Source organism: Heloderma suspectum, chromosome 2, assembly GCF_057233095.1.
Source record: "Heloderma suspectum isolate Gila_16-S chromosome 2, 16-S_ref, whole genome shotgun sequence".
NCBI lineage: Eukaryota > Metazoa > Chordata > Lepidosauria > Squamata > Helodermatidae > Heloderma > Heloderma suspectum.
The window spans coordinates 177275150-177288544 of record NC_139459.1 but is presented as its reverse complement, the minus strand read 5'-3'; the positions used below and the strand labels follow the sequence as shown (position 1 = coordinate 177288544).

The window sequence follows — 13395 nt, the reverse complement described above, 5'->3', positions numbered from 1 at the left end:
ATGGTGCAACAAAAGCCTTGTGTGGAAACATCCGGTGTAAAATGTGAGTGAATGATGCATGGCCATTCTACATTAAATGTCTAGTGTGGAAGCAGCTTTTGCCTCCTAAGTTATTGCCCCGGGGCATGACCACCTTCGATAAGAGAGATACCTATTTCTTTCCTGCTCTTCCAGCAAGTGGGTTATATAATCACTAACCAATTCAAAAAGCTGGTTTGGAGTAATGTACTACCAAATCATAACCTTTATACAATTTTCACCTAGATTTGAACACAGAGAAAAATGATATACAGTAAAAGTTGTACTTCCATATATATTTCTATTCACCAAATGAAATTGGTTTGCCTATATCCTGTGCCTACTATATCATACAATCCTTTACTTGTTTCATTTCACATCCATTTTCAGTAATATATAATTTTGATACTACGTGCCTTTTGTCATGGCCTGTCATCATCCTTTCATAACCTGCTAAGTGTCATTAAGTGGAAATTTTAACTCTTCAATGAGTTAAAGTATGATCTTATTTGTAAGAATTCAAGCCACAGTGGCTTTTGCGCTAGATTTTCTGTGAGGTGCTTCCTATTTTGCTCCCAGATTCATGGCTGGGGAAGTGGATGTCTGGAAATGCCCTACTGAGAGTGGAACTATACATTGTCTTTATGAAGTGCCGTTCCCAAGTCCGTGTTTGCTACAGTAATGTGAATGCAGAAACACAGGGGGCATTTGTAAAGGAGAAGTGGTAGGCCGGAGGGTGGGTTGCGTAGTCCCTCCAACTGATTCTCCCCTGTAGTTGCATCCCCCCCACCAATAATTTCCCCTCAGCCTGGGCTTACATGCTTCAAGTTGCAGGGCATGGCTGTGTGAGTGTGTATGTGGGGGTGGGAGGCCTGGGGATAGTATTTAAAATGGCCAGGGCTGGCATTTGCAAGGGAGAATCTGTCGAATCTGTTTTGCTCATAACATGTAGCTCTGCCCTCTGGCTTTTTGAAAGGTCAATAGCAAATCCATGGTGAAGCAACTTAATTTCTTTGCCTAAACAACTGATGTTAATTTAAACATGTTTATCCTTCCCGAACAGCCAGTTCAGGCATGGCTGGAAGATAAAAGGAACGCAGTGGATGTAATAGTATATATTATAGTTTGGCTTCAGTAAGGCTTCTGACATAGTACCTCATGACATAGTATTGATCCCTGGGTCAATAGCAAAGATCTGCCTTTCCTTCCCATACATCTTTGGCATATCTGTGAAATGGCTTGACATATCCAGCTGTTCTGCATCCCAGTGAGTAGCTGGTCTACCCTGCATGCTAAAGTAGTTGGGCCATGGTGCAAACAGTGATTGAAAGCCACCATGTGCCAACCAAGGGCTTAACTGGTACTATCTGATGCTATTAAGAGTTCAGCTGATTCCTAGATTGCAATTTTATGCTAGCACACTGGACTCCAGCTGGAGGGCTGGGATCCACTACTGGGCTGTGGCCTGACCTAATGTGGGCAGCAACAGCAGCACTACCACCATACAAATATATGATAAAAAATCAGAAGGATCCCCCCTCCCCACCGAAATGCATGTTTGGGGCTAATGGTCATTCCTAGGTCTGAAAAGGTTGAAGATTGCTGCAGAGTAGCACATATCCAAAGGAGCCTGTGGCTGCCTTTACACTAAAGAAAACCCCTGCAATCGTCCTGTTGTGGAGCCTTTCCACATTTACAGTGGGCTCCCAGATAGCGACCACGTGATTGCTGAGAGGGGAAGCTTTAATTTTCAAGGTTCCATAGAACTCTGTGAAACTGCAGCATCTAGTGGCTGTTTTAATCACGTAACATTCCGAGTTTAAAAGATAGTTCATTAGTTCCAGATCTATTTGAGATGAAATAAGCAGGAAATACCTCTGGATGTGCCCTGGAGGTTCATGATGTCGGCTAAAGGACCCACAAACTTCCGTGAGTGAGCAATCTCAATGACAGGATAAAAGCTCTGTGTGAAGGAGCCCTGGGTGTCAACTACAGGAAGAGGGGGCCAAAGCTACCCCTGAGGTAAGAAGTAAGAAGGACTTTCTATTTCCTGCTTGTTGAAGTCACACCATTCTGCTCGCCATATGCCTTCAACATTCAACACCCTGTGCTCTTCACTGATTGATTTTTAGCCCCAAAGGAATTCTGTTTAGTACACATGTGGAGATTTCACATCCTAAAACTGCTAGCAGGACAATTATAGGTCTGCAGAGCTTGAGGAACTCAGGGCTGGGACAACAGAGACTGTGGTTCAGGACTGAGGCCGGATATAAGTAGCCATGTTGCTCAGAATATGGGGATGGGGGAGGAATAAGGTCTGTGCTTCTTTACCTCTGTGCCGAGGGTACAAATTCATCAAACTTGTAGACCTCCATTGCAAGCTCTTTTCTCTCTAGCTTCTGAATGAACTCCAAGTATTTCTCACCGACCTTGTAGGGCATGCAGAACTCAATCAGGTTCTCATACCCCACGGGGATTCGCTCAGCTTGAGCATGCTGCAGCTTGAACATCCTCAAGGTGACCTTAGGGAAATGAAACCAGGAAACATGAAGAAAATGAATTAATTTCTGTAAAGTTCAAAATTGTTTCTGAAATTTGCAGAACTCTCTACAAGTTTTTTAACCTACTGTTTAATGGTGTGAACTAGAGAGTTCGCAGTTCAAATCATACCTCAGTCATGAGCTCACTAGGTTGCCCTAGGCAAACCATCATCACTCAAGCCTCAGCTCCCCATCCCATCTAAAACATGGGGATAGTAATTCTATTGTTGTTGAAGATCACCAAAAGAATGTATCTGAAATGCTTTGAACTGTAAAAAAACATTGACTTGGTTCAGACGTCACAACAGCCCAGGGTTTTCCTAAACCCTGAGCTGTTGTGAGACAAATGGGAGTAAGCATGCATGCTGGTTCTTGCTGCCCAATCATTCCCACTGCATCTGGGTGGAGCTAAACAATGCAGAGATGTCCCGTCCCGGGGTTGTTTTGTGTGATCTCGAAATACAGAATTCTGAGTTGTTGGGGAAGAGTTACCAGCACGATCACTCACTCCCACTTGCTCATGACTACCCAGGGTTCATTTTCCTTTGACCTCACTGTTTACAATTCCATCACTCCCCTCCACCATGTGTGTATGTGTGTGTACACACACACACACACACACCCTCCCTCTCTTTCTCTCTCTCCCTCCCAGTAACTCAGGATATTTCATGCATCTGATGAAGTAGACTATAGTCCACAAAAGCTTATGCCATAATATATGTGTTACGTCTTTAAGGTGCCACAAGACTCTTTGTTGTTTTTATATAAAAGTGTACACCACAAGCAACTCATCATGAATTTTCTAAAAAAAAAAAAAGATAGTTTCTCCCACCTCTATGTACTTCTCAAGCTGCAACTGCTGCTAAATCCTCTCAGCTAGTATTTCTCTTTTTGTCTCAGTGTAACCTGACTTGTTCTTTTGCTCAATCATTTATGTGTTCCCCCATCTCACCTCTTCAACCACCATTTTCCAACTCCTACTTCCCCCGTTTTTCCCAATATACTCTAAATTTCTATTCCTTCTCCTTGCTTGGCCTCCAGTAAAGCTTCCATCTTATCACTGTCCAGACCAAGGCATTAGAGTTCTGTAATCATAGCCTAGAATCTAGCTTTATGAGGGCCGAAAACTAAGAAGATGTACAGCTGCCACCAAGAGCAACAGCCTTACTTCTCCTCAATAATATCTAATAAAAGACACATGACTTTGCTGCGCTCAGTTTCCCCACCCCCCTCACTTCCCTCCCTGCAGCTGGAGAGGAGAAAGTCAGGGACTTTCCTAACCATGGTTCACTACTCACCCGTGTCAGCACCTCATCTCCTTGGTACACTAGTTTACGGATATGGGAGATGATTCTCTCCCTGACTTTCTCCAGTCCCTGCCGGCGGTTATTGGCATCACACACGCAGCCTTTATAGGCGACTTCTGATTCCTGAACCTGTGGGCAGTGAAATAAATAAACGGAGAGAAGGACTGGAGAGCTGCTGACTTGAAGATGCAAGAGAGTGGAGTATTTATGTATTGTGGGAATGTCTGAGTAAGGGGGCTGTGCGGATGCCAAAAAGTGTCTCAGCTCTGCAAACCCCCCCCCCCCCAAATATGCATCTATGTTGCACAATTTATTTTAGGGCTAAGGTGAAGTCATTCATGCAGTTTCCGTTTGGGTTCCATTTTCACACAGAACAAAAATGTATCTATTTGTAGCAGCATTCCCCCACCAGCTTTAAACACTTGGTTGTTAATTTCTATTGGGACTATGAAGTCTCTTGACAAAACCTTAAAGGAAGAATATCCGTGAAGAAGTTTCACAGCCTTGGCTGAAAGAGCTGTGCAGCCCATGTGTGAGACTGCACAGTTCCCCTTCAAAGACAGGGCAGCTTCTTTCAGTTTCTCTCTTTGGGGCTTGCCTGGGCAGCAGCTCCCATTGAATCAGCATTCAAAATAAATTGGGTTGGGGTGGTTAGCATAGGTTGTCTCCTTTTTTGATGAAAAGCTCTACCTCAGAATAATTACTTTCAATATAAAAATCCAAATGGATGCATATTCATCAGCTCAGCTCTGATTTATTCTGCCTTCCGAACTGTGATTTTTTCCCAGGCAGAGCCAATTTAGGGAGAGGGCGATGCCACACCCCTTGGTATCCCATTAAGTTGACCCTGCCTGGCCCCAAGAGGATGTACTTTCTCTGACAGAAAGAGAGCCAGTGTGGTATAGTAGAGGGAGTGTTGGACTGAGAGCTGGGAGATCCAGGTTCTAGTCCCCACTTGGCCATGGAAGCTCACTGGGTGACCTTGGGCGAGTCACAGACTCTCAACCCAACCTACCTCATGGGGTGGTTGTTGTGAGGATAAAATGGAGAGGAGGAGGATAATGTAAGCCGCCTTGGGATCCTTGCAATAGTAAAAAAGGCGGGATATAAATGCAATAAATAAATAAATAATAGAAATGACATATGTAAGGAGAAAATAATAACTATGGCACTTGAGCTGTGCAGAGCAACCTCAACTGCAGGCTACTGAAAACTTTGCCTGTGGCTAATGTTAGGGCTCAGACCAGTTAAGTAGCCCACCCACTGTGACAATACGACACCATCTTGGTTCTCACTTGAATGAATGAATCCTTTATTTACGGTCAACTGACCACCAGCAAAAGATACAAAAATACATAGTAAAACATGTTGTTCTAAATAATAAAATTAAGTCACAGTGCCATAGAGGATCTAGTTAAAATAGCAACATTCAAAAATTTAGCAACTTGCTCAGTAGTTAATCTGTTAGATCCTTTGTGCAAGATGCACATAAGAGATTCTAAAGACCGACCTGGAAAAGATTGAGTAATTTGTAATTTGTGTAACCGCCCAGAGAACTTTGGCTATGGGGCAGTATAGAAATATAACAAATACTAAATAAATAATAATAATAATTTGAACTATCAGGGCATCTCTGACCCCATGATAGTAACAGCAATTGAATAAGACACATATTACAGATGGTTCTCACTTGATGCATGGCCTGGCCTGGTCTAACTTTGCCAAGCCTAATGTAAAGTACATTTCTGCATCTCCTGTGATGACACAACAGCCTCTGGAGTGTCCTTGTAGTGTACATGCTTTTGCTCTCCCAGGTCAGTATCTACCACACCCAGATAGTTATATGGCCCTTGTACACAAACTTGCCTGTAGACTCATAAAAAACTGCAGTTGGTGCTGTTGCCCAACCCAGACCGAGGCTTCTCCATACACTTCCACACTCTTAGCTACCACCACAAGGACCTGCATTCTAAAGTCTCAGGTCCATACCAGAGACCAGGTCACAAATGACAGGGGGTTGAATTGATCGGTCTTTCGGATCTGAGAGACCAATACCTTTGACTGCGCCTCATCTCGATAACGCCGCCGTTTCTCCAGCTGCTTGTTGCCACTGCCTGCTACACCCTGGAATTCTTCTTCCGCCTTGGCACTTAACACTTTGGCTTTCTCCAGGTCTTCGCAGCGCTGGCGGTAATGGAGGCGGGACTTGCGCATGGAGGTCAAGGAATCGTTCTGCAATTAGAGCAGGAGTTATCATGGCAAACCTGCCCAGCAGTAGCTCGGAATGGCTTCACTTGCCCCAGGCTTTGCTTTTAAAAGCCTTGTCCCGTATTAGGAACGATTCTAGGTGGCAGCTTCTTCTGTTCCTGACTGAAGTGTTTATGTGCCACAATAACACTGTAAGGAACTTGGGTACTTTGAAAAAGCAGTATATTTTTGTAGATTTAAAGTGTGACTCCTGCATGTAACCTTTGCACACAAGGCTTGAAAATAGCCATAGGCCTGCTTGCCTGTGGCAAATAAGAATTGCTTCTTATGTGGTGGGACGGGGGAAGTTCATTAAATTGGAAGAGTTGTCTTTCCTTCAGCCCATCCAAGTGCCACAACTGACTGAAACAGATCTGTTTGGGCAGTGAGGGAGCAAAAGATTCTGTGGGCTAGCAGCTTTTGTGGACTTAATGCAAAGGAGGGAAAATAAAAAGCCACACTGGAAGTAGTGCAAGGAGAGTGTCCACTCGGTGCTCCTGTACAGGCCCACTGCACATCCAGCCATGCGTGCCGATTCATCCTACGCTTGTCCTCAGCCCGCCAGGCTCCATTGCACCCACCCTCACTACAGGAAGCCTCAGCTGCCCAATCAGCACATCACAGGAGTGATGTGAACATTACAGGTTTCTAGTTATACTTAAAGTATCTCTGTATTTTATTTATTTATACACACACACACACACACACACTTTTTTATTTACATGCATTTATTTATTACATTTTTCTGCTGCCCAATAGCTGAAGCTCTTTGGGCGGTTCACAACAATAGGGAAAAGTGGGGAGGGGCACTGTAAGTCAATGCAAACAGAAAAACTACATAGTCTACCATGTTAAAAACCATTCTATTTATTGGGTACTTTAATACTTCCTTTATAAAGAAATAATATTTTTAAAAAGTGCCTAAGGGCACAAGGCTATCAGGATAGGTGGCTGCCTCTGACCTTGGGGGCGACCACCTATCCAATGCAGGGCAGGAGAAGCGCGGAGAGGATTGTCCCCTCCTAGCTTCAGCCACCCTGCATTCGCGGCCAGACAGCCAGAATCAGCTGTCTAGCTATGGGAAGTTGGAGCGGGGTGGTGGATGCCAGACGACGCATAGGAAGTATCAGAATGGCACTTCCGCCCTCCCTGCCCTGGCATGCCCCCAGGAACGCCCTGTTTTCACCACCCCACGCTCCTCTGCCAAGTTCCTCTTGCCTATGAGGCAGCGCGGGAGGGGCTGGAGATCAGTTGTCAGGGATCCAACCTTGGAGCGTGGGCTCTGAGGTCGGTTCCAGGAACTGACCTATCCTACGGCCATCTAGCCACTGACTAGCGGCCATAGGATTGCACCCTAAATCAGTTTCTGTTGCTGGAAAAAACAACAAACTGTCTTGTGACACCTTAAAGACTAAGAAGTTTATTATGGCATAAGCACAAAACAGTTGTTGGCTCAGTTGTTTTTTGGTTATGTGAATGGCCACTTATTTAAGGCAGTTATCACTGGGGGCGCTGACGATCGCAGGGGTAAAGAAGCCATTGTGGATTCTCCCCCCACCCTACCCCCTCATTTGCATGATTACCCACACTGTAGAGCAGGTTGCCATGTTGTCTGACCGGCTTCATACCCATCCTACAACCAAGTCATGGGTTGCAGGGTGGGTACAAAGCCAACCCTGCTGTGCTGCGTGCCGGGTTTGGACAACACAGCAACTGGCCCTGCAGCGCAGGTAATCATGCAAATTAGAGAAGCGCGTGGGGCGGGGAGAAACCACAGTGGCTTCTTTTACCCCCATGATCAGCCGAACCTGGACACTGTCTAAACTGACCTCATCATTTACAATCCCGCCCCCACCCCACTCCCGCCACCCAACCATGTGTATATATGTAATACCTGTAAATTACAGGATAACACTTCATGCACCTGATGAAGTGGACTGTAGTTTATGGCAGCTCATGCCATAATAGATTTGGCATTCTTTAAGGTGTCACAAGACTCTTTGTTGTTTTTCTCTAAATCAGGTGTTTGTCAGTCATCCTGGTATCTTTACAATCACCTGCCAGAGCACAGGAAGGAAGAAGCAGGCAGTATTGATAGAATACTACCTTTGCATTTTTCCTTATGTCTGTAAGTAAAAGGGCTACAGACTTGGTTTTCAGTTTTTAATTAATGATGACAATTTAAGGAAGGGTCCTGGAATATTCCTGAGAGCACCTGTGGTTACAATCCTTGGGACAAGAGGACAATAGAGGGTGTGTGTGTTTTTTACTTGGAGGTGTTGGCAAGTCTTTCTTTGGGCACTGGGGTTATAGGAATTATGTGTACTTGATAAGTCCCTAGTCCCTCCCCAATCACCTTGTTCCATATCAATTTCATTATGAATTACCCAGGAATTTGCTAACATATCTTGCATTTATAAGACCTTAAGGTGGGTGGCCTATGGACACCTGACAGGAGACCAACAGTGATTTAGCTTCTTCTTCTCCCTCCCAAGTCTGCTCTTACCATCCTTTTCTGTTCTCTCTGCCACTGATCCTTGAATTCTTTCCGCCATTTCTCAATTTCATTCCTCTTGGCCCAAAGAGGCTGCAGGAAAAGAACAGGGTTGGGCGTGGGGAGTGAGATCTCGAGCAGCGCTACCCAGCATTTACAAAACTATGACAACACCGGGACCGTGTCTCCACGACAATGAAAGGAGAAGGAAGGAGGGGCTTACCCGCATTTTTCAAGGAGCCAGTTTCAGCCTGGGCAGGGCTCCATGAGTGAGTGCATCGCTCCATTCTAATTCGCTTCACAAAACATACATCCTGGTAGGATGGGGGGCTGGAGTAAACATCATCTGACTGGCAGGGGCTGCTCAACCAATCAGAGACGCTTCCCCCCCTCCAAGCTATCTCCCCACTTCCTCCTTCAATAAAATCTTACTCCAGTGTCAAAAATCACTCTCCTTCTCCTGTCTGCTCCCCTGCAGTACTTACTCTCTTAAAACAACAATCATAAGGACACAGTATGCTATGATCAATTGAAGCTTTGTAGCTTCACAGCTTTGACATTAAGGCTTCTAAATGTGTTATTTTGATTCATGGGAATCTCAGTAACTCTGGGAGTGCATTTCAGGAATAAGCCTCACTGACCACAATGGGAGTTACTCCTGAGTAGACACTAATTGGTTTGTGCTGGGAAGTGGCAGGAAACACCGGGGGATGGGGAAACCAGCTCCTGTTTTAACCTGACAGTGCACAGGATCTCTGTAACAAAGGTGTGAATTAGTTACTTCCGAAGGCAATAAACCAAACACTGGAGAATCGCAGCTTCGGTTAAGCGTTTTACAGCCTTAGGGAATTAGTGCTTTCAAATCTGCTATTTCCATGGGGGGGGGGGGATTTCTGTAAATTCTGATGTGTGCATTTAGGGGCTGAATGACAAGCCTCATTGAGCACAATGGGAGTTACTTCTGAGTAGACACTAATTGGTTTGTGCTGGGAAACACAGGGGACAGGAAACACCCCTTGACCGGGGTCACAGTGAAAGGCACACCCCTGGGCAGGGCTAGCATACCCGGGGTAAATGCAGGGGTTGGGGCACACAGCAACTATACTGGGGAGAACCCAACTTAAAGAAAAGAATCGGACTTTAAGCAGTCTCAGGAAACCCAGTTTTTCCCTGATAAGCTCCGGGGCGGCTGCTGGATGGCCACGACGTCATCTGTCCCTAACGACTTCAACACGCAGCCAGCTTGGAGTAAATCACTGGTGGAGACGCCCCCCAAGACATCACGGGGTGGTGCAGGGAGCAGATCAAATCCACAGAATATACATGTGGTGGGCATCATTTTCTCCCCGCCCCCATTCCTCACCCTCTTCTTCAGGTGGAGATACCAAAGCTTCATGAGATGTTCTAGCAGCAATCATAGGAGGCCTCCCATTCCGGCCAACTAGTGGACCCACGATGTATTTTAGCTGCTGCCTTTGCATAGCACTGTCACATCTAAGCCAGCAAATGCTGTACCTGGTAGTATTCTTTCAGATGTAGAATTCCAGCTGTCTCGATGGCTAGGTTCCCTGCCTTTATGTCGTGCTCCATCACCTTGGTGTACAGAGTCTGGAGGGGCATCCATCTCTGGAAAGACAAAAAGCATAGAGCAACAGGCTATCGTGCAGGTGGTGCTGAACTTCTTTCAATTTGATGGGTGAATTCAATTTTGGAGAAGCTCTTGGGGCTCCAGTGGTGGGTGGGCCAAAGGAGAAAGGGTGGTGCCAAAAATTCCAGCATATTTTAGTTTAAAGCTCTAGGAGAGGCATTTCAGCCTTTTAGAATGCGAAAGAGGCAAAAGCTGGGAAACCACCAAATCATTGGTGGTCGGGGGAAAGGGGAAGGGGCATGGCCATCTGAGGAACCCCGGCAGGTTGGATTGGGATGCCAGGCAGGCTGGATTTGGCCCGTGGGCCTCATTTTCAACACCCCTGCTCTAGTAATTAGAGTGCTGGGACTGGAAAAAGGACATTTGGATTCAAATCCCAGCTTATGGAAGCTCAGAGTCCCTATCAGACACAGCAATGCAGGGCACACTTCATATTTAACTTTATTTTATTTATTTACAGTGTTTGTAAATACATCCAAAGGCCTCGGAGTGGTGAACAGCAGACAGGGTAAAGAATAAAAACACCATGTTAAAATAAAATTAAAAATTAAAAGAGAGTTCTGATATAACCAAATTTAGGGCACAATCCGATGCAGATAGGCAGCCGCCTCCGAACCCAGAAGCGACCGCCTATACAATGCAGGGCAGGAGAAGCACGGAGGGGATCATTCCCTCCGCGCTTCTCCTGCCCTGCATTTTTGGCTAGACAGCCGATTGTGGCTGACTAGCTGCGGGAGGGCTGAGCGGGGGAGAAGGCTGCTGTATGACACGCTGGATGTGTCGTACAGGCATTTCCGCCCTCCCTGCCCTGGAATGCCCCCTGGGAATGCCCCATTTTGGCTGCTCCGTACTCTTCTTGCGAGCTCTGAGCATGGGGCTTTTCTGCGCTGCCTGTAAGGTCAGTTCTCCGGTAGCTGACCTTGGCGCGCAGGATCTGAGGTCGTTTCCTGGAAAACCAGATATTCTATGGCTGTCTAGCTGCTGACTAGCGGCCATAGGATTGCTCCCTCCATTGGTTTTAATTAAGAGTACAAAGTTATGCATGGTATGGAGACTGTGGATAGGGAGACATTTTTCTCCCTCTTTCATACTAGAAGCTGGGGTCATCCCATGAAGCTGATTGGTGGGAGATTCAGGGCAGATAAAAGGAAGTACTTCTTCACAGAGCACATAGTTAAACTATGGAATTCGTTACCACAAAAAGTAGTGATCGTCACCAATTTGAATGGCTTTAGAAAGGGGGTTAGACAAATGCCTGGAGGAGAAGGCTATCAATGGCTACTAGTCCTGATGGCTCAGTGCTACCTCCAGTATCAGAGACAGTGTGCCTACGTACACCAGTTGCTGGGGAACATGGGCGGGAGGGTGCTGTTGCCCTCATGTCCTGCTTGTGGGTTTCCTGTGGGCATCTGGTTGGCCACTGTGTGAACAGAATGCTGGACTAGATGGACCCTTGGTCTGATCCAGCAGGGCTCTTCTTATGTTAATAAACTGTGGTTGGTCACTCGAGGAAGGCTTCGTGAAATAACAATGTTTTTAGGAGGCGCCAAAAGCAACACAACATATCTCATGTATGGGGTGTGGCTGCTAGTTTCCTTTGGCAGCTCAATGTAGTGGCTGTAGCATATGCAAGCAGCTCACCTCATGGATCAGCCATATCAGGAGTAAAGTCTCCAAACCAGGACTACAACTTCCTGCAGGCCACAGAATTGGCATGAGAGACTTTCCAAGGCAGCAACAGAGCCAAGCCACAAAATGTGCTGCGTATGTAGATTACAGCAGCCAGAAGGAGCACCTGCCACATGGAAGTGGCTTTGAGCAGCCACCACACTGCCTCCATCAAGCAGGCCTGAGAGAACTGAGTGCCAGGAATCCAAGCCACATCCCAGCAACTGTGATGGAACCTGCCCCCCATGGCACAATGGCACAACATGCAGACTATTGCTGGTTGGGTCTCCCATTCCAGCCAACATTTCAGGAATGAAATTGTCATGAAATTAATGTCCATCTACCTTTTGGAAATTAACATCGATAAAAGTAACATCTTGCTACAGCGGTCAATGAACTTTGTTGAAATGAGTATCACTATAGTGGCTTGCTAATTATTTGCGGATTACCACATTTTCTTCCTTTGCAACCACCAGGTGTAAGGATTCTGGAAAGAATTCTGAATTCCAAATTCAGCTTCTGTGCATGTTCTCTATTGCCATGATCCAACAAAACTATATGCATCAATGGAGAATAGCAGGTGTGTGTGTGTGTTTAAGTCTCTATTGGCAGCTTGCTACTTGCACTGCTGAAGAGGCAAACCGCTCCTCGGTTTAATCTTCAAAGTGAAAAGAGGCTTCAGCATGGGGCGTAACCTTCCGAGACACCTGCTGCTGATCAGAATTCTCCTCTGTTGTTTTCACTGTGGCCTCAAAGACCATCTGAAGCACACCAGGGACTATGGATGTACCCCGGCCCACAGCTGAAGAACTGCTGCCTTAGTCAGTAAGCTCTGAAACAAACTCCACTTTGCATCCACATGGCATAAACAAGTCCTTGTTAAGAACAAGTCATTCTTAAAATATGACTTACCAGGACTACTAGTGTGCAATTTATTTTGATGTATTTAGAAGATTCCATCCCATGTTTTAGTCACATGGTATTTTTTTTTACACCTGTAACAGTTAATTTTGCCAGACCAAGTACAGAGGGGCACTTTCAACAAGTGCATCCTTCCATTAATAGATCTAGGAAAACAAGACAGCAAAAACTGCCTCTGCCTTTGGATTATTGAAAATGATACACTGGAACATTTGCACCTGCATGCAGTGGTGGGTGAATTCATTCTTCTACATACTTGAAAAACAGTGCCTGTAAATATTATGTACGCACACACGCACATGCACGTTTTGCTTCAGGTTCCATCTGGGAGAGACTAACAAAGACCCTACAGATCAGATGCAGTAGGGCAAAAAAATAACTCATTCTAAAACCATTTCACACAAATTGCAGAATGAAGTCACAGAAGGGAGCATCCAGGAAACATTACCTGTGGGTAGATGATACTTCTGCCAACTTCTGCGATCTTCAGGATGTTCTTTGCAAACTCCACCTCTGTGAACAACAAATGGGTTAGTGGACTGGATTTCCAAA

At 45.6% G+C, this 13395-nt stretch overlaps 1 protein-coding gene across 5 annotated transcripts in view; it reads right to left on the bottom strand.

The window, feature by feature from the left end:
• Positions 1 to 13395, bottom strand: part of GMIP (GEM interacting protein) — a 93701-nt gene that overhangs the window by 31745 nt on the left and 48561 nt on the right. For all 5 annotated transcript variants that reach the window (XM_084836423.1, XM_084836424.1, XM_084836426.1 and 2 more), the window contains 6 exons: positions 13292 to 13356; positions 10122 to 10232; positions 8619 to 8699; positions 5921 to 6097; positions 3857 to 3994; positions 2350 to 2540 (listed from right to left, as the gene is read on the bottom strand). In XM_084836423.1, coding sequence (XP_084692549.1) covers positions 2350 to 2540; positions 3857 to 3994; positions 5921 to 6097; positions 8619 to 8699; positions 10122 to 10232; positions 13292 to 13356 — 763 coding nt within the window. The remainder of the gene's footprint in view (positions 1 to 2349; positions 2541 to 3856; positions 3995 to 5920; positions 6098 to 8618; positions 8700 to 10121; positions 10233 to 13291; positions 13357 to 13395) is intronic.